General features: G+C 38.2%; 1 protein-coding gene across 1 annotated transcript in view; it reads right to left on the bottom strand.

Moving 5' to 3' along the window:
• Positions 1–19,692, bottom strand: part of GNAI1 (G protein subunit alpha i1) — an 89,709-nt gene that overhangs the window by 32,147 nt on the left and 37,870 nt on the right. The window contains exons 2-3 of the mRNA XM_082399407.1: positions 3,752–3,794; positions 3,517–3,658 (exon numbers count right to left, since the gene is read on the bottom strand). Of these exons, the coding sequence (XP_082255533.1) occupies positions 3,517–3,658; positions 3,752–3,794 (185 nt within the window). The remainder of the gene's footprint in view (positions 1–3,516; positions 3,659–3,751; positions 3,795–19,692) is intronic.

The raw sequence follows: 19,692 nt of genomic DNA, 5'->3' as shown, positions 1-19,692 counted from the left end.
TAAAAAAGAACAGTGGGATGGGTGCACTTACCCTACCAGATACCAATATCCTATGAAGCAAGAGAAACTAAAATAATGTGACTCTGACAAATATAATAATAGTAGTATAATCATTATAAATAACAACAGCAATAACAAACAGTTACTGAGCATCGATTATGACCAAGGCATGTAGTAAAGGCTTGTCATTATTTCTCAGTACCCTGTAAGGTAGATGTTATTATTATTTCCATCTTATTACAAAAATAAGTGACTGAGCTAGGGAAGAAAAGAATATATCAATAAAAAGAAAAAATGGAGTTCAGAAAAACACTCAATTTAATGCTAAGGGTAGCATTTTCAAGTCACCCAGGAATGGAGTATTTAATACATGGTTGTAGGCAAGGGATGATCAGATTATAAAATATACTTAGATTCCACCTAGAAAAAGGAAGATAATTTTTAAAAAATAATTGTAAGCTGAAGAATGTCTGACAAGGCACAAAACACAGAAGTCACAACTGATTGAAGAAAATCAAAAGTTCTGTAACAGGAAAAATACTGTTTCAAAAAAATAAAAGAAATATGCTGAATAAAAACATTTGTAAAACATAAAGAAGTAATATCCGTAATATTCAAAGAGATTCAGTGTGAAAAGGACATGGAATTTAACAGAACTGAGTAAAGAATACTAAGAGGAGTCCATAGAAGAGATACAAAATGACAAGATTCTCAACCTCACTACAAATCAGGAAAATAAAAACTAGAAAGAAAGATAATATTTTTTTACTAAGATATTAAAAAATTAAAATGTTAATGTATCTAAGTTAATGACACTCTGGGAAAGTTGACACTGATGCACGGTTGCTAGAAAAGATTATTCACTTCGTGTTTTTTCTGAAAACAGAAAAAACTATGGTACCTATCAAACTTAAATATCTGGTTATCCTTCAACTTAAAAGGCTAATACTTCCAGGAATTGATACTGTAGAAAAAGAAATATATTCAGCCTTTCTCTATACTGTTTCTTCTTTCTAGAATGCTTTTTCCTTGTTTTTGTCTAGAAAACTCTTAATACATGTTCCAATACCAAGCTCAAAGTCCCTTCCTCCTGTCTAGGCCATGTTTAATTCATCTTTGTATTCCTTAGCACAATTTCAATAGCCTCATAGTATTTTAAAATTTGCAGACTTCCCTGGTGGCACAGTGGTTAAGAACCCGCCTGCCAATGCAGAGGACATGGGTTCAATCCCTGGTCTGGGAAGATCCCACATGCTGAGGAGCAACTAAGCCCGTGTGCCACAACTACTGAGCCTGTGCTCTAGAGCTCGCGCGCCACAACTACTGAGCCCCTGTGCCACAACTACTGAAGCCTGCACGCCTAGAGCCCGTGCTCCACAAGAGAAGCCGCCACAATGAGAAGCCTGCTCACCACAACGAAGAGAAGCCCCCACTTGCTGCAACTAGAGAAAGCGCGCAAGCAGCAACAAAGACCCAACGCAGCCACCAATAAATAAATAAATAAATTTATTAAAAAATAAATAAATAGAAAAATAAGATTTGCATAGAGGTAAGGCAACAAAGACACAGAGAAGACCAATCAGAACCAATGAGAGAGACTGAAGATGTTTATGTGAAAGAGTAACAATGGCTAAAGCTAACAGAAGTAATAGTCGGTAGGTAGGAAGAAAACAAAGGACCAGGGGACAGCTAGAGAGAGCTTAAAAAGAGTGGATGAAACTAGCACCAGTGAAACAAAAATGAGCAGTGCAGGCCCCCATGTAGATTCCAAAGCATCAGAAAACCAGTTTTAAAAAAAAGCTTGTGGTGAGAGAGCAGTTATTTCCAGTCAGTCCTGAAACAGCCCAAATCTGCCCCAAAAAGGACAGAAAATGACAACATTCCTTGAGAGAAAAATATGAAAATAAAAAGACCTCATAAAAAGCAGCTTGCATCAACCCATCATTACCTCGTACAATGGAGGCTACAAAAACCTCTCTCTCTAATAATCACACGTAAGATCTGAACACAGAATACTGTACACATGAATTGGAATTAGAGTACAATTTATTCAATTCTTTATCATAGGGTAGCTCTCTTTTGTGTAAGACTAAGAGCTCAAAAAAAATTTGCTGAATGAATAAATGATAAATCAATAAGTTACAGCCTGAATGGATAGTATTGATAAGGCAAAAATTGTCTGGATATGATCAAATCTTACTTAGATAATTTAGAAGAATGCTATGAATTATTATTAAAAATGATCTTGAAATCTATTTGAAAATTTTAATTCATTACCCTAAGCTTTTTAATCTTTGCTTAAAAGGAAAAGCTTAGTAAATTAATATGGCCTAGCAACTTATAAATATTAGATTAACTTATTATAAAAAATAAACCAGATTTGCTTTACAGATTTCTCCAATGTATGTTCTCTAACGTTGCTTTCATTCATTTTTTTTCCTGTTAAGCACACATTGAGCCTCTACATAAAAATAAAAACCTAACAGACGTTAAGAAGACAAAAAGTTACGGTGTCTATGTAAAAAATCTTCATAGTATTATCAGGGAGATAGCACACACACATTGAACACATAAAAATAAAAGGGAACTATAAAGGGTAACAGTAGTAGTAGTAATAATAATCTACTTTGTACAAAAATATTAAAAATTAATCTAGAGATTCAGTTAAAGGTTTCTGGGAAGGTCAAGTTTTACATCAGTTATTAAAAAAAAGAATCAGTGAAGAATAAACCATAATAAAATAATACTAAAACTTGAAACAAACAGATTAAGCAAGCAAACTGGGACTGGGGGAAAAGGAGAAAGAGAAAATACCCTATGGACTGGCTGAGCCTACTTCCAATCAAACTGAAAATAAGTTACACATTGGGCCCAACAAGGAAGCACAGGCACACTGCATTGGTTACCACCATGTGGCAATCTTTCTATCATGTAATGTCCTGGGTTCCAGTTTCTTTACGGATAAAATAAAGAGGTGAAACCAGCTTGTCTCCTAAGGTCCTAGCTGCGAAATTCTGAAAGATGTTTTCTAATAGCCAGTATTTTCTGATTCCAAAGGTTAGCAAACTTGTATACTGTTTTCATTATCTGAGACTAGACTGCTTTTTAGTCTGGGCATGAACGCAAATAATTAGATCAATTTCAGCACTCCAAATCATAAAAACGAATTCTGAAGAATGCCAGTGTAGGCAGTTTACTAAACTCAGGAGTAACTACTAAAACTGCTATGGAGACACAGAGGTGCCCAATATGCCATGTTATATAGAAAACACTGCAATGGATATTGAGTGGTCCCAATCATCTTATGGATAAGGAAAGTATTCTAGCTCTAAAGGGAAGATTACGTAAACCTGTGTATTCTTACTTCACTCACTTCTAAAGCTGCTGACCTACTTCACTCACTACCATCCTTCTGGTCCTGAGACAGTTGATAAATCTATGTTATAGAATATGGTGTTAATCATGCAAGTTGTTTTTTTACTCATCAGGTCTGCTCCAAGGACTTTAGTAACTTACAGCCCGGGCCGAGTCACCGAAGTCTATCTTCAATCTCCCCATGGCCCTAATGATAGCAATAATTGATTGGATGGTGTTACTGTAGACCACTGCTTTGTACTGTTTACATTCCTCTTCCGAATAACCAGCTTCGTGGATAATTCTAACGAGACAAAAGAAAAAAGGTAACACTTACTTCCTTTGATGGAACAGTACACGTAAACATAAAAAAATTTAATGTTTTAAATCTACTTACTTCATTTGCTTCACAATTGTACTTTTCCCAGATTCACCAGCACCTAAAAAAAGGGAAATAAAAAAAATGAGGGATTTCTAATTTTATCACTTATGTATATCTAACTCCCAACACACACTCTGTCTCTTACAGTTAATTTTTAAAAAATTTTTATTGGAGTATAGTTGATTTACACTGTTGTGTTAGCTTCTGCTGTACAGCAAAGTGAATCAGTTATACATACACATACAACCACTCTTTTTTAGATTCTTTTCCCATACAGGTCATTACAGAGTATTGAGTAGAGTTCCCTGTGCTATACAGTAGGCCCTTATTTATTTTATATATAGTAGTGTGTATATATCAATCCCAATCTCCCAATCTACCCCCCTCTTCCCCCAAGTTTGTTCCCAAGTTTGTTTTTTACATCTGTGATTGAATTTTTTTATATCAAAATGATCTTTATTGGTTTCCAAACATACAGAAAATTTCTTAAAAATAAGTCCCATCTGTTTATTACATCATAATTCTTAAACTCAGCTAAAAAAGAAAATGCTTTCATCGATGTTTTTATGTATTCCCTGAAGTATTAAAAAAAATTCTTTCTTCTATAACTTAACACTGAAGCAGTATAAATAAATTTTACTCAAGATTTTGCTCCCCACTGGAAGATGTTTAACTGTCTGGCCAATTATCATAATTTGCCTCATGTGAAGTGGACAGCCCACTGGTGCCAAGAAACCACGAAAATTATTTTTAAATATTACATTATAATAAAATAGCTATCTCACACGTTATATAGTCAACCACCATTACTGAACAAGTGACACACAGCCGACATGCTTCGCTAACACTGGGGATGCAACGGGATGGCAGAAATGTCTCCCCCTGTGTTTTTCTTTATTCCCTGTCATAAACCCATTCTCAAAACTCTCCTTCACTCTACATATTCATGACCTCCTCACAATTTGAGTCTCTAGAATTATGCCATCATAACACGAAAATATCACTAACCAAATGGCCCTTTATAAAAATTAGAACCCTCTAGATACTGTGAACATCTGAGCACAGGACACAAAACAAGGAAGGTATGACAAGTCTATTGTTTGGCTTCATACTGTCTTTGGCCAGGGCTACAGATCATGGAGCTGTTATTACTGTCTGAGAGACAGGGCTCAGGATTTTCATTACCTAGGCCTCATATTCGCATTTTTCCGGAGCCACTGCTACCTGCTCTATGCTCCAGTGTCACTGAACTTACAGTACCGACAACACCTGCTGCTGACGACGCCACCAATCTTCAAACATACTGTTCCTCCTGCCAAAGCGTAATTTGTTCTGCTTCCTAGAGCTACACTCATGATGCTGTATCAACCATCAAACCTACCTCCTTCCTCAGCCTTTCCTGACCCACTCCTGCTGTGATCCCTGTTGCCTCTCCCTTTGAACATTTTCTACTTGAATGCTCAGCAGCTAACTTGTGCTAGACACACAATCAACCAGAAATGTACCCGAATGTATTTAAGCTATCTGTGAAGGATCAGTTAGATGGCAAACTTCTGGGCCTCATTCCCTTCTCCCCTTCCCCCTCCAGCTACACACATCCAAGTCATCAGAGGCATCAGAGAATAAGTCATAGTTGAATGACCTATTTGAAAACCTGGGGGAAAAACTGCTTAAATTTTACTTGTGATTTGATATTCAAGAAATTTTCCCAAGATAGCTGCATATTAAGTAGAAAAGCAGGCGCTGAATAAACAATGAGGGCATTATTCATCTACAGACAGCCTTTGAATCTTGGCAGGGCATCTGCCAATACAAACAACTCCAAGATAAACAACCCATTATATATTAATCAACAACAATATACTTGGCTCTATGAAAAGCACAATCGTAGGCATTATGGCTCACACATTTCTCTAATTCAAGAGAAGTCCGCCCAAGTAACACACCCTCGGCAGTTTCCAGCAGGGCTATCTTCAAGGGGGCCCTCTGTGCTTCTCGGGCACGGCAAGTTGACTCAGCAGCAGCCGTGTTTTGCTGATAGGACGTTTTAGATCCCAACATCCATTCACGGGGTGGTGATTCCACACGCACAGTGAGCTTCGATGAACCCATGGCCCATTCTGTTAGTGAAACAACTCAGAGGTTCAGAGAAAGGCTCACATGATACAAGCTCGTGAGGTCTAAGAGCCATACAAGGGGAAAATCAGAAATAGCAAAGAATAAGATGGTTACCAGCTGAACTCTGTGTATGCTGATGAGAATTTTTCAATCTTAATGAGAAAAAAGCAAGTTTTCCTAATGTTAGACATTATCTTTAAATTCTAACTCACTTCCTATCTCATACAATAGTTGGTGACATGGGACACTGAGAGGCTTACTCCACAATGAGCATCTAGTCAATGGCTTGCGGTTCCAAAAAATCCTGAAATATGTTTAACATTAAAGAGTGGAGATGGCAGTGTTATTGGCTGGATTTCTACCTAATTTCTTTGCTAGTTAGACAAGGTACTCTCTGTGGACCAGATTTCCTAAAGACAGAAATACTGGGGAAAAAACTTTCATAATTTAGCAGTTTGTATAATTATTTTTCAATTCTTACTTCCATGCAGAGACTCCTAACAGGAAAATTAGAAATGCTGCACGGTTATGGTTCCAGCATTCTAAACACTGGTATTCTTTCCACACAGCGTACAGGAAAGAGATAAAGGTGGTCCTCTAGAAATCTCAGTCAGCACAGTCCTGTATGAGAGACTGACAGGAAGCAATACTGTAAAAAAACAACAAAACAAACAAACAAAAAACCCCTCAGAGGTAGTGGAGGCAGGAGAAAGGAGAAAAGGGTAAATTTTCCTAGCAGTACTCGGCTGGGCAGCTATTGCTTTTCAGTTCAATCCACAGGCAAGATTAAAAGAGTGAGAGTACCCTTCTTTCAAGAAGAAACAAGGAATATGTAACACGGATCAGTCAGGAAAGATCAAAGCGTGGGACCGTTGCGGTCACAAAGCTGAGACGGTCAAGGTGACTAGGTGGCCTGTAAAGTAACTGCTGACAAGCTGGTGGCTGTGAAATGAACGAGACTCTAGGGTAGCGGGAAGGGAGGCTGTAGCTCCCCAGGGCGAGACTGTGTGCAGCGTGGGCACAGCGGGCCAGGAACCATGAGGCCACTGAGGGGGATGCCCCAGACCTCTCTTTAAGGAGGAAGTGGCGGATGGAAAACTGCATCTCTGAGAGTAAATACTGAGCCCAGCAGGTGTGTGAAGTGGAGCTGGCCACCTGATAATGCACCACACAGATAATGGGAGGGCAAAGGACCATCACCACAGTAACGCGGGCAGGGCCTCGCCTGCGGCTCCGGGCTGCACACACAGGGCCGCTTATTAACGGGACTCGGAAAAGCAAAACGTATCAAGTGCGGACATGGAGAAGGACGAGGGAGGGGAACGACTAAAAGCAAATCAAGGTCTAAGTAAAGTAACCCCTTGGTTAGATTATAAGTCCTTGAACAGAATGATATAAGTTACCATTATAAAAATGATAATCAAACAGGGCTCACCCCTGATTTTTGTTGAGGGGCAGTCTAGAGAAATTTGGAATTTTAACTGTGGCGAGGTTTAAAAGAAAAAAGAAAACACCTCTGACCTCAGAAAACACATACTCCCCCCCACCAAGAATATTCTTTATCCATCTTTGCTTGGGTTCACATTTATATCATTTATTTACTGGTTTCAGCTGCCTAACATCAAGGCTGTTCAGCATGAAAATGGTGATTCAGTCAAAGTCACCTTACCTGAATTCCTGACACCACTACTCCACTTTTAAAAACTCCCAACTTTTACGTACAATTAAACCATTTTTACATTCAATAAGACAAAATTACAATTCAGTTTAAACTGGAATAAAACCAAATTTACAAGTGCATTTAAAGTCGCTTCTGCTTATCATAATGCTACTGTAAGATTAATAAGATCAAGGTCCTTATTTTTAAGATAGAAGCAAATAAAGAGGATGCAAGGGCAAATATTAATTAAAAATAACAGGTTTAATTATCCTCCTTGAAAGTAAAGGAAAATTTCCCTCCCTTTTTCTTAGGACATTTACTTTAGAAAAATTTTAAATGTAAGTGCTTTCTCCTCTCTTTGAAATGTATATACAGTTGACCCTCGAACAACCTCGGTTTGAACTGCATGGGTCCACATATATGTGGATTTTTTTTTTTTCCCCAATAAATTCATACAGCACTACGCAGTCTGAGGTTAGCTGAATCTGTGGCAGGTCCTGGAACCAATCCCCTGCAGATACCAAGGGACAACTGTATACCCTTTTGAAAACTAAACAGGTGTTTTTTGTCAGCTTTATGATCAAGAATGTCTTTCTCAAGGACCTGACAACCATCTCTTTGAAAGGTAAACATCACAGGAGATAGCACCCCTATCTTCCAGTTTCTGCAGGTAGGTAGGAGTCTAACTTGGGTGGGTGTCTTGCTCCAAGTTGCAAAACTACCTCTTGTCATAAGGTAAGTTTGTTTCTCTTCTGGATAAGGTCCATTAGCTAAAAGATGGTTACCTCAATTACCAGGTAAAGTTAGGATGAACTGTGTGTGACATAAGGTGTTGTAAAGCCTCTCATTTAGGGACTAGCTGTCATTTATCTCGAAAACATGTACGTAACCGTAACCGGTTGAATCAGCTTGGCTATGTTAAGTGGGTGGCACACCTTTCTGTCTTGCAGTCTCTTCATGGACTGCTTGTGGTGCAATCCATTCAATAAAAAAATGGTTTCTATCTCCACTACCTTTGTGAAGATGATTTCTGGGTTGGGAGAAGACTTTGTTTTTAATTGTAATTCCCCAACATGGGTAACAGACTAGAAATCTTTATTATTTAGCCGTGAGAAGCTCTGGACTTACATTTATATAAATATATATGTATTTATAGGCTATATCTGACATTCTGGGATATAAAAATAATGACTGTAAACAGCAGAATCTAGATTCCCCCAAATGATCCCCTTTCTCCAAATATTAACTCCCCACAAAATTACTCCCCGAGCCATTCATGTCTGAGATAGGGATCACACTATTACACTGCACAAGGATGATTACACACACAAGACTACTCTAGAATCCAGGTAGGACAAAAGAAAGGAGAATCGTGGGCAACACAGGAAGCTTTTTCCTGGCAGCCTAGTTAAAGAGACCACAGAAGTAACTAATTGAACTGAGGGGTCAATGTTTCTACGAGTCGAGTCTCGAGACTCACACGGTGAGGGTAAGGGAGGATAGAGGACTGGGGGCCACAAGTATACTCTTCGGGGTCTACAAGTTTGCTGCAAGAAATTTTAATTCAGTGTTTTTATTTGTATAACAAGAGTAATTTAAGAAATGCTGAGTCATCCGAATGCCTCTATCTAACTGAATTTCAGGATCTATATTTGAGTTTGTGTTTATAGGTCCTGAGATACTCAAGCAAGTGCCAAACATTGCACCTTGCTTGAGAATCTATCCATCCATCACTCTATCTGGTTTGGCTGTCAACCACTAGACCCCCTATCCAAAGAAAGGGCCATGTGTTTCCAGCAGGCCAATCCGAGTTGTGTTTGAGAGTAAAATTCCCTATGCTTATACATCTTATACAAACCATCAAATAGAACATTTTACAAATTAATATATGTAAACATATTTATATATAATATACATAAAATATACTAAAAACTTAACAAAATAATCACTTTGGATACACTGATTTTTTTTTTTCCTCCAAGAAAGGAATGAGATCTAGGTGCCAGAGATTTTCCCTGGCCTTTTATGTGAAAATTATCAAGAAAAAAAATCACAGCACTCAAAGCATAATGTGGAATCTGGCCCACAGAAGTCACTTTCCATGATCACATCATGGAAAACACCATTAAAGGATGGGGCCAAAACAGAGGGAAGCAGCACTGAGAGAAAACTAGGACAAGAGAAGCCAGACAGCAACCCTTGAGCCTTTAGATATAGTCATATTTAGGGAGTCATATTACAATTGACCATCCAGAGTGAAACACTGTTGAGAGTTAAAGGGGGCACAAGCATAAACTAGGACTGACCTGGGAAAAGGAGAAAATATATCACTCTAGTCAGAACTGAAGACGATTTCAATTTGATTTCCAAGCTATGAGTCAGTTATGAGTTTGCTTTCTGTCACATGGACCTGAAAAGAGTTTTGGACTGACCCTGTGCCAAACAGTATTACTTTAATTATCTTTAGCTAATGAAGGAAAAACAAAGGAGGTTAATGATGCATTTGCAGCAAAGGTCAAATGATAATTACTGCCTGCTTTACAAAAGAAAGTTACAGAAGTTCAGACGGAGAAAAGATGTGGGAAAATCAGTCATTATATAGCCCACTGTAGAAGAGGGATGCCTTAATCCAAGAGTCATACTGTAAGTACAATTTATTGACTTATATTGGGTTGGCCAAAAAGTTCGTTCGGGTTTTTCTGTAACATGTTACAGAAAAACCCGAACGAACTTTTGGGCCAACCCAACCATCATTATTTGTCTTACTAAATTCATATTAACTTTACTTTTTAAATGTTCATATACATTATGTTATAAAATTGTTTGGTTTTATAGTTCATAGAAGACCTATAAAGCATACGGAACTTTGTTCCCAATGACAGTTACACACTTTTGTGAAAATAATTTAGAACTACACAGGGGGGAAAGGTTTTCCTTTATCAGGGGGCCATACACTGCACTGTCTAAAACTCAAGTCTAACTGCTCTCGTGTTTTTGCTCAGCGGTTTACTATTAAGGACCAATAAATAATTAACATATACAAACTCTCAACTTTTCCTATGTTGCCCTACAATTCTCCATGGGTCTCTCTCACATTTCTGAACATATGTGAGCAGAGGCACCGACTGCCTTTATTCTCAACCATCTTTTCAAAGATGTTTATATAGAGAATAGTCTTGGAAAACAAGAGATAATGCTTCCCTCTGGAACAGAGAGCAGGTCTGTCTGTCGTCTAGCATTATAAAGATAACGTGCTCCGGAACAAAGATCAGGCGGGCTTACTGCACATTATGAAAAAAATACTGGGGATCCCTAACTTAAGGGCTCCTCTACTGCAACATAACCCATTGCTTGTGCAGCCATGGCTCTCTTCGTGTTGCCCTTAGGGAACTGGGGCTGGGTAAATCGCCATAAAGGCTGATACTCTGGCAACTGCAATTGCTGTAATAAAGTCATTTTTGTCTCTGAACCAGGACTCTCATGCCTTCTGCCAGCAACCATGAAACTGGGGTGGGAATTCTCCAGCAGTCCAGTGGTTAGGACCCCATGCTCTCGCTGCCATGGGCCCGGGTTCGATCCCTGGTTGGGGAACTAAGATCCTGCGAGCTGCGTCGTGTGCCCCCCTTCCCCCCCCAGAAAAAAGGAAAAAAGAAACTGGGGTAAGCTAACTTGTTAGCTTGTAAGTAGGGTAAAGTCTCAGGTACTGAATAATTCTTGACATGCTCTTCTGCTTAATTTTTAATTAATTCCCAAATTTGACAACTAAGGATGCGTCCAGCCATGATCTCTACACCTGTACTACTTATCTTTCCTCAAATGGCAGCTTAATCAGGTTTGTCCAATAAACCCAAAGAAACAGCTAGAACAGTGGTTCTCAAAGCATGATCTAAGGACCAGTAGTATCAGGAACACTTAAGAAATGTACATTCTCAGGTCCCACCCAGAACTTACTGACTCAAACTCGGGCAGTGGGGCCCAGCAGTCTGTGTTATAACAATCCCTCCCAGGGGTTCTGAGAACCAGGGAGGTAGAAGAAAGGTCACCTCCTTTTTTCTTGATTGGAATCAGAATTATTATAGTGATTAAGTTGCTGACGAGCTATAACAAACTATTATTTTTATGAAATATTTATATTTCCCTCCTCCCCCTGAAAGTGAGACAAGTAATATTGTTTTACATTTCTGCAAATAGCTTACTAAAAGACAGCTTAACTCTCCTATCTATGTCTGCATTTAATAGGATACAATGTATTACTTTGGTTGAATGAAGAAAATCCATTTTCACATAATAATGTAGTTAGAAAATGAAAGAGCATTTTAATAGCATTTGCAGATAATTGTGGATAGTCTTCTTTGATTCTATACCAAACTTTGAAAAGGGTAGCTTAAAGTTTGGTTATAATGGATTTCTGTGAACTTTTCATACTTTGGTAGCTTAAAATCCACTGGTCTATCTTGTACTTGGAATGGATCCCTTACCCATGTCTGATTTGGAAATTAGTTCACTGACTTATGCAGAACTGAATGTTGACATATTTTCAATATTAAAAAAAAGAGCATTTATTTTTAAATTGCCTATTTAATATTATACATAATTTCACCAGAAAAAGCTTTAGGTCATGAGATGATATCAAGCTCCCAGTGGTAGGGACATGGTTTTTAAATTTCCTTTTTCTTTTTTTTGGCTTGAAAGCTCAAATTTTATTATTGGCAACAAATACTGTTTGCTGTTTTCCTTGAAGTGACAACCGACTAACTGCCAAATCCCCAAGTCGGATTAACCATAGTTTTCTATCAGTCTTTCTTTCAAGTGAAAATGGAATGGTATTCCAGGAAAAGAGCAACTAGTTCAATTCACAACTCAATCAATCACACAGCTGCTCTTCCTCAAGACAACCAACGTGCTCTGGCATATGCTAAAGCAGTTTGGGAGTACTTCCCATTTGGTCACACAGAATATTAAAGACATATGTACTTAATGGTCAAGATTTAATAAAAATAATCATGCTTATGACTTCAGCATTTTTTAAATCACAAGTGCATAGTAGTGAAGAACACAATGACTACTGGTACAATCTCATGCTACTGACATGATTCAGCAGTTTGACCATTATTACTTTGGTACCATTAGAGCAAACAACACAATAGAAAAGGCAAACAACATCTTAGTATTACTACGAAAATGGTCTCAGGGCCCCCAGAGTCCACAGATCCCTCCTAAAACCAGATTTAATGTCCTTCTCCCCACTGGACTATGAGCCATGAGGGAAGAGAGCCCCTGGTTTCTGTCACCATGATATCCCCAAAGCTAACTCCCATGGCAGGAGCACAAGACACTTATTCACCAGCTGGATGACAGGAAGAGAGGGAGGAGAGCGGGAGGGGAGGGGAGGGGAATATACAACAGGAAGAAAGCGTAAGAAAATGTAACTGAATATGTATATGAATTGTGGAAAGGAGAATTCTGTTAGAAGACCAGAAGAAACAAAGAAGTGGGTGGAAGCTTGTGACTTCCCCTTAAAAACAGGTTCTCACACACACACACAAAACAAACAAACCCAACAACAACAACAAAAAAAACAGATTCTCTCCTTCTATTGTAATAAGAGTAGTGGCTTGGAACATGGCAGCTAGAGACTACATTGCTTATCTTTCCTTGCTGCTAGGTGTAGCCACTTCACCCCATTCCTCACCAAATCACGATGTGTGTAAAAGGAAAATGCAGCCTTGGACTCTCTGTCTCCTGTTCCTACGTATGAGCCAGAAAATGGGTGTCCCTGTGGTCTTGTTCCAACCATGTGAATTAAGACAATGTCCAAGGGACGGTAGAGCAATGAGAAGGCAGGAACTCAGGTCCCTGAATCGTCATGTGAGGCAGAGCACCCCAGCTCTAGTTAACCTTAGATCCGTTACACAAGAGAAATAAACACCTATTTTCTTTAGGCCATAGTCAGGTTAGGTTTCTCTGATACAGAGCTAGGCCTTCATGCTGACAATTTTTTAAAAGGTGGTCTAGATTTAAATATACAAGCAAATATAAAACAAACTAAAAAGTCCCCAAACCTACAAATGTTTTTAAAAATTACCATAAAGTAGACAGGCAAACTAAAGAATAGGGAAAACTATCAGTAATTAATGAGTATCAAAATGTAGATTTTTTTTTTCCAGTGCACAGCAAAGTGATTCACTTGTGTGTGTGTGTGTGTGTGTGTGTGTGTGTGTGTGTGTATGTATTCTTTCTCAGATTCTTTTCCATTATAGGTTATTACAAGATATTGAATATAGTTCCCTGTGCTATACAATAGGCCCTTGTTTATTTTATATATAGTAGTGTGCATATGTTAATCCCAAACTCCTAATTTATCTTCTCCCCTTCCCCACTATCCCCTTTGGTAACCATAAGTGTATTTTCTATGTCTGTGGGTCTATTTCTGTTTTGTAAATAAGTTCATTTATATTGCTTTTTAGATTACGTATGTGATAACATATGATACCTGTCTTTCTCTATCTGACTTACTTCACTTAACATGATAATCTCTAGGTCCATCCATGTTGCTATATATATATATATATATATATATACACCACATCTTCTTTATCCATTCATCCGTCAATGGACACTTAGGTTGCTTCCATGTCTTGGCCATTGTAAACAGTGCTGCTGTGAACATTGGGGTGCATGCATCTTTTAGAATTAGAGTTTTCTCCAGATATATGCCCAGGAGCAGGATTGCTGGATCATATAGAAGCTCTATTCTTAGTTTTTTAAGGAGCCTCCATACTGTTTCCATAGTGGCAGCACCAATTTACATTCCCACCAACAGTGTAGAAGGGTTCCTTTTTCTCCAACCCTCTCCAGCATTTACTGTTTGTAGACTTTTTAATGATGCCTATTCTGACTGGTGTGTAGCTGTCCAGTTTTCCCAGCACAACTTATTGAAGAGACTGCCTTTTCTCCATTGTATACTTGCCTCCTTTATCATAGATTAATTGACCATAAGTGCATGGGTTTATTTCTGGGCTTTCTATCCTGTTCCACTGATCTGTATGTCTGTTTTTATGCCAGAACCATACTGTTTCGATTACTGTAGCTTTATAGTATAGTCTGATACAAAAACAGAACCCATATATATGCTGCCTACAAGAGAACCATTTCAGTTCTAGAGACACATACAGACTGAAAGGGAGGGGATGGAAAAAGGTATTTCACACACATGGAAATCAAAAGAAAGCTGGAGTAGCAATATTTATATCATAAAAAATAAACTTTAAAATAAAGCCTGTCACAAGAGACGAAAAAGGACACTCCATAATGATCAAGGGATCAATTCAAGAAGATGATATAACAATTGTAAATATATACACACCCAACATAGGTGCACCTCAATATATAAGGCAAATGCTAACAGCCATAAAAGGAGAAATCGACAGTAACACAATAGTGGGAGACTTTTACACCACACTTACATCAATCGATAGATCATCCAGACAGAAAATCGATAAGGAAACACAGACCTTAAATGACACATTAGACCAGATGGACTTAATTGATATTTATACAGCATTCCATCCAAAAGCAACAGAATATACATTCTTCTCAAGTGCACATGGAGCATTCTTCAAGACAGATCACATGCTGAGCCACGAAGTGAGCACCACAAAGTGAACATCAGTAAATTTAAGAAAACTGAAATCATATCAAGCATCTTTTCCAACCAGTGGTATGATATTAGAAATCAATTGCAAGAAAAAAACTGTAAAAAACACAAACACATGGAAGCTAAACAATATGCTACTTAACAACCAATGGATCACTGAAGAAATCAAAGAGGAAATTTAAAAATACCTAGAAACAAATGAAAACAAAAACATGACAGTCCAAAACCTAGGGGATGCAGCAAAAGCCATTCTAAAAGGGGTGTTTACAGGGATACAAGCTTACCTCAGAAAACAAGAAGAATGTCAAATAAACGACCTAACCTTACACATAAAGCAACTAGAAAAAGAAGAATAAACAAACTGTGAAATTAATAGAAATGATAAAGATCAGAGCAGAAATAAATAGATGAAGAAAAAAACAGAAAAGATCAATGAACCTAAAAGCTTGTTCTTTGAAATGATAAACAAAATTGATAAACCTGTAGCCAGACTCACGAAAAACAAAGAGAGAGGGCCCAAATCAATAAAGTTAGAAATGAAAAAGGAGAATTTACAACGGACATTGCAGAAATACAAAGCATCATACGAGGCTACTACAGCAATAAAATGGACAACCTGGAAGAAACAAATTCTTAGAAAGGTACAATCTCCTAAGACTGAACCCGGAAGAAATAGAAAGTATGAACAGACCAATCACAAGTACTGAAATTGAAACTGTGATTTAAAAACTCCACACAAACAAAACTCAAGGACCAGATGGCTTCACAGGCGAATTCTATCAAACATTTAGAGAAGAGTTAACACCCATCTTTCTGAAACTGTTCCAAAAAATTGCAGAGGAAAGAAAACTCCCAAACTCATTCTATGAGGCCACCATCATCCTGATACCAAAACCACACAAAGATACCACAAAAAAAGAAAATGTATATTTTTAAAATTCATAATGAATTAACATTAACTGACAAGAAAAACACCAATACTCTAAATAACAAAAGACATAAACACAATTCATAGAGGAAAAACAGATACAGTAATTTTAAACTGTATATAGATATATATATCTTCATACTAAAAAAAGTACCTTGAAAGAAATACACTGAAAAGTGTTTGTATCTGACTAATGCAATTTTATGCCTCGAACATTTGTGTAATTCCAAATTTTTAAACCGTAAGACTGAATCAAAATTATACAATTTATTTATAAAAATTTGGTCATATCTCTCCAACGATTAAAGTTGAATAAGATCATCTTCTTTAATCTCGTTTGTTTCAACCCACGTTCCCATCTCATCACTCATGCACATAAATCTCACATTCTGATCACAGCAAATTACTTTTACTTCCAAAGTTTCACGATCATCCCCGCCTCCATTCCTCCCCCATACTTTCTCCCAAGTGGAGCCCTTATCAACATCGGCACTACAAGGGACCACACCATGTTCAGGCAGGGAGCATCTGGGATTGAATTTTCCCAACCAAGGCACGTCCAGTTCTCAGGGACAGTGAAAACTGAGCAGACAGACACCAGGCCTGCTCCATGGCCCAGTATGGCAGGCGGGAAGACCACCCAGCCCGCAGCCATACAGAGACTCAGGTGAGAGATTCCGAGGCCTGCACTTTGAGGCAGCTCAAGCAGGCAGGCTCTAAGCAGGCCATGAGTTACAGCACCAGAGACTTCAACTGTGATACCAGGAGCACCTAGGTGAGAGCCATTACCTCCATGATCAGAGGAGGAAGAGGGCATTACATCTAAGGGACTAGACCCTGTTCCCGCTGCAATGAGCTCAAGAAAGTCACTCTTCCCTCCCTTCCCACTCACAGTCCCCCACAGCAATTAGGGAGAACAGCAGGAAGGAAGGATGACAAGGGATGAAACATTTTTATCTGAACACTACATAAGTAGACTGTTTAAGTAATCAGATTGGACCAAGGCTTAAGCAACATTGAACATTTCGTAATTTTCCCTGCTAATCAGCAGGAAGTAAATTGATTTTAGGCTAAATAAAAATTAAAATAGTGTGAATCAACTCTTGTAACCCTCACTATTAATATACAGGCAATGATTTTTAAGCATATTTTTAAAAAGACAAGGATATTACACTTTCCCCTATCAAACATCCCAAATTTTACACACTATCTCCATAGCCTGTTCAGAGGAATTATTAAACCAGACTTGGAGGACCACATGTCTCATATCTGATGTGAGCTGACATCATCCTTTCACCACTTTGAACACTTCCCTTCAGTACGTAATCCGATGCACATTCCCTTTTCTACTTTCACCAACTCAGAATAAATCAGTTCCGTGTGGTGCCAAGCTTTTGGCAAGTATACATGTACCTTAAAGTTTTAGTCAGGATTCTGGTTCAGGCAGTGGAAGTGGTTTAAACACAAGAGAAAGAATTCCATCGTTCTTTCACAAAGCAGTCCAGGGCTTGCGGTCAGCTTGATACTGTGAGAGACCCAAGCACCTTCTATCTTATTGCTCTGCCACCTTCATGACACGGCTTCCGACTCAGGTTAGGTATATCTGTTCAGAATCCCACCGGCACATGAACTTGCAGTCAGTGGGAGGGGCAACAAGTAGAGGAAGTGAGGGAATGTGCTTTCTCTTTAAGGGGACAACCCAAAAGTTGTAACTCATTTCTCCTCATATCCCCGTGACCAGAACCCAGCTTCCTGGCTTCACTTGGCCACCAGGATAGCTGGGAAATACAGTCACTAGCTGTGTAACTATGTGTCTAGAAAATAGATATGGAGGGACCATGCATACTGGGGAATAATCAGAAATCTCTGCTTAGCTAGCCCATTAAGCGTATTCTTTTCTTTCTTGTGTCATCTGTTCCACCTTCAAGTTAAAAAAAAAGCAAAAACTTTTAAAATGAAACATTATGCCAGTCAATATATACAAAATGAAAGAGTTGGGTTTGTGTTTTGTTTTTTATTTGTTTTGGTTTCCTCTTGAAAACTAAGTTGGATGCCTTGAAAAAATGTAATAAAGCAAGCAAGCTATTTAAAAAGGCCACTGAATTAGATAAGTGTGAGAAATTGTCCAACAGAGACAAGCAAAAAAATTAAATCTAAAAGGATTCTTCATTCATATTCCTTTGCAAGTATCTTTAATTGAAAAAAACAAACTGGACATAAGGGGTTCATTTTGGATATGCAAAAAAGACAACTGTGAACTATAGTCAGTGATTCATACTCCCCCCAAAAAGGCCATGATCGTACATCAAAAGATTGCTGAATAGCATTATACCTATGTTTTCAACTAGAACAAAATATTCAAGTTATATTTGCAAAAGTTTTTTTTTCAGGGTTTCCCCTTAAGACAGGTAAATTCTGATCCCATCAGCACAGAGAATTTCTACGAAGGAAACTTCCCCCTGCATATCAACATATTCAGAACTTAATTACCTTTATCTCCCAATTTTTATACTCCTCCCACAACTATTTTTCTAAAATGTTTAAATTTGTATCAACTGTTTAACCAAAAACTTCTGAGCACGGCATTGCAAGGATGCTAGGATTTGGACCCACATGCCTTTTAGCCTCACGTCTTCTATACTATACACCTCCAATCATTCTCTAGCCATGTAAGTCTTCAAAATAATCTATCTAACCTATACAGCCAGAATTCTAGCATCTATGCGTCAAGGATTATGTTAGGCAATCAAGTCAAAGTTGAATAAATCATGGGTCCTGACTCTAGAAAGTTGTATCCAGAATCAAAAGAGATAGTCAAGAAAATGAACAATTTCAATATACTTTCTTTTATTCAAAACATATGAAGTACCCACGTGATGGCAGGCACAACTCAGGGCATCGAGGGCAGGGTGAGTGGGAGTAAGAGCTGTGGCCCCCATCTCATGAGGGGAGGAAAAGGTGGCAGGAAACACTTCAGATCTTGTGGCGAGGAAAGGCTACTTAGAGGGGGTGACTGATACATGCAGATCTTTTACTTAAAATATCAACACCTGCTACTAATATCTCTCAACAAATTGATGTATCCAGTAAGTCAGTGGAAGAGCTCAATTAATGAAAGGAAGAAAATGACAGTAAAAGGTTACAGAAAAGTTAGTACAAACAAAACGTGTACAAGTATGTAATTCCAAAGTATAAGAACTACAGCCCTAATATACTTTTAATGGTATACTTTTATACCATTCTCCTAGGAAGGACACTAATAGGATTATGTCCAGAGAGGAGGTGTAGAGGACTACAAACTCCTTCATTTGAGCAAAGGCTGATGGAGGGAGGAATGTTTAGAAAAAGACCAGGAGACAACAGGATGTCTGATAAACAGCTGAAGAGCCCTCTCATGGGAAGAGAAGTTATACTGTGTGACACTCAAGAAGGCTGAATTAAGATCAATAACAAATTACACAGAAGCAAACCTGTCTCAGTAAAAGGAATAACCTATTAATAAAATGATGCCAGAATCTATAAAAACACATCATCTGTCAATAGGATTATTATTCCCCCCAGTTCTTTATAGCAGGAGGCATATATATATATAT

Source organism: Balaenoptera borealis (genome assembly GCF_965194805.1).
Source record: "Balaenoptera borealis genome assembly, chromosome: 7".
NCBI classification, from domain to species: Eukaryota; Metazoa; Chordata; class Mammalia; order Artiodactyla; family Balaenopteridae; genus Balaenoptera; species Balaenoptera borealis.
Note: the sequence above shows the minus strand (reverse complement) of the source record. Positions and strands in the feature narration are given on the sequence as shown.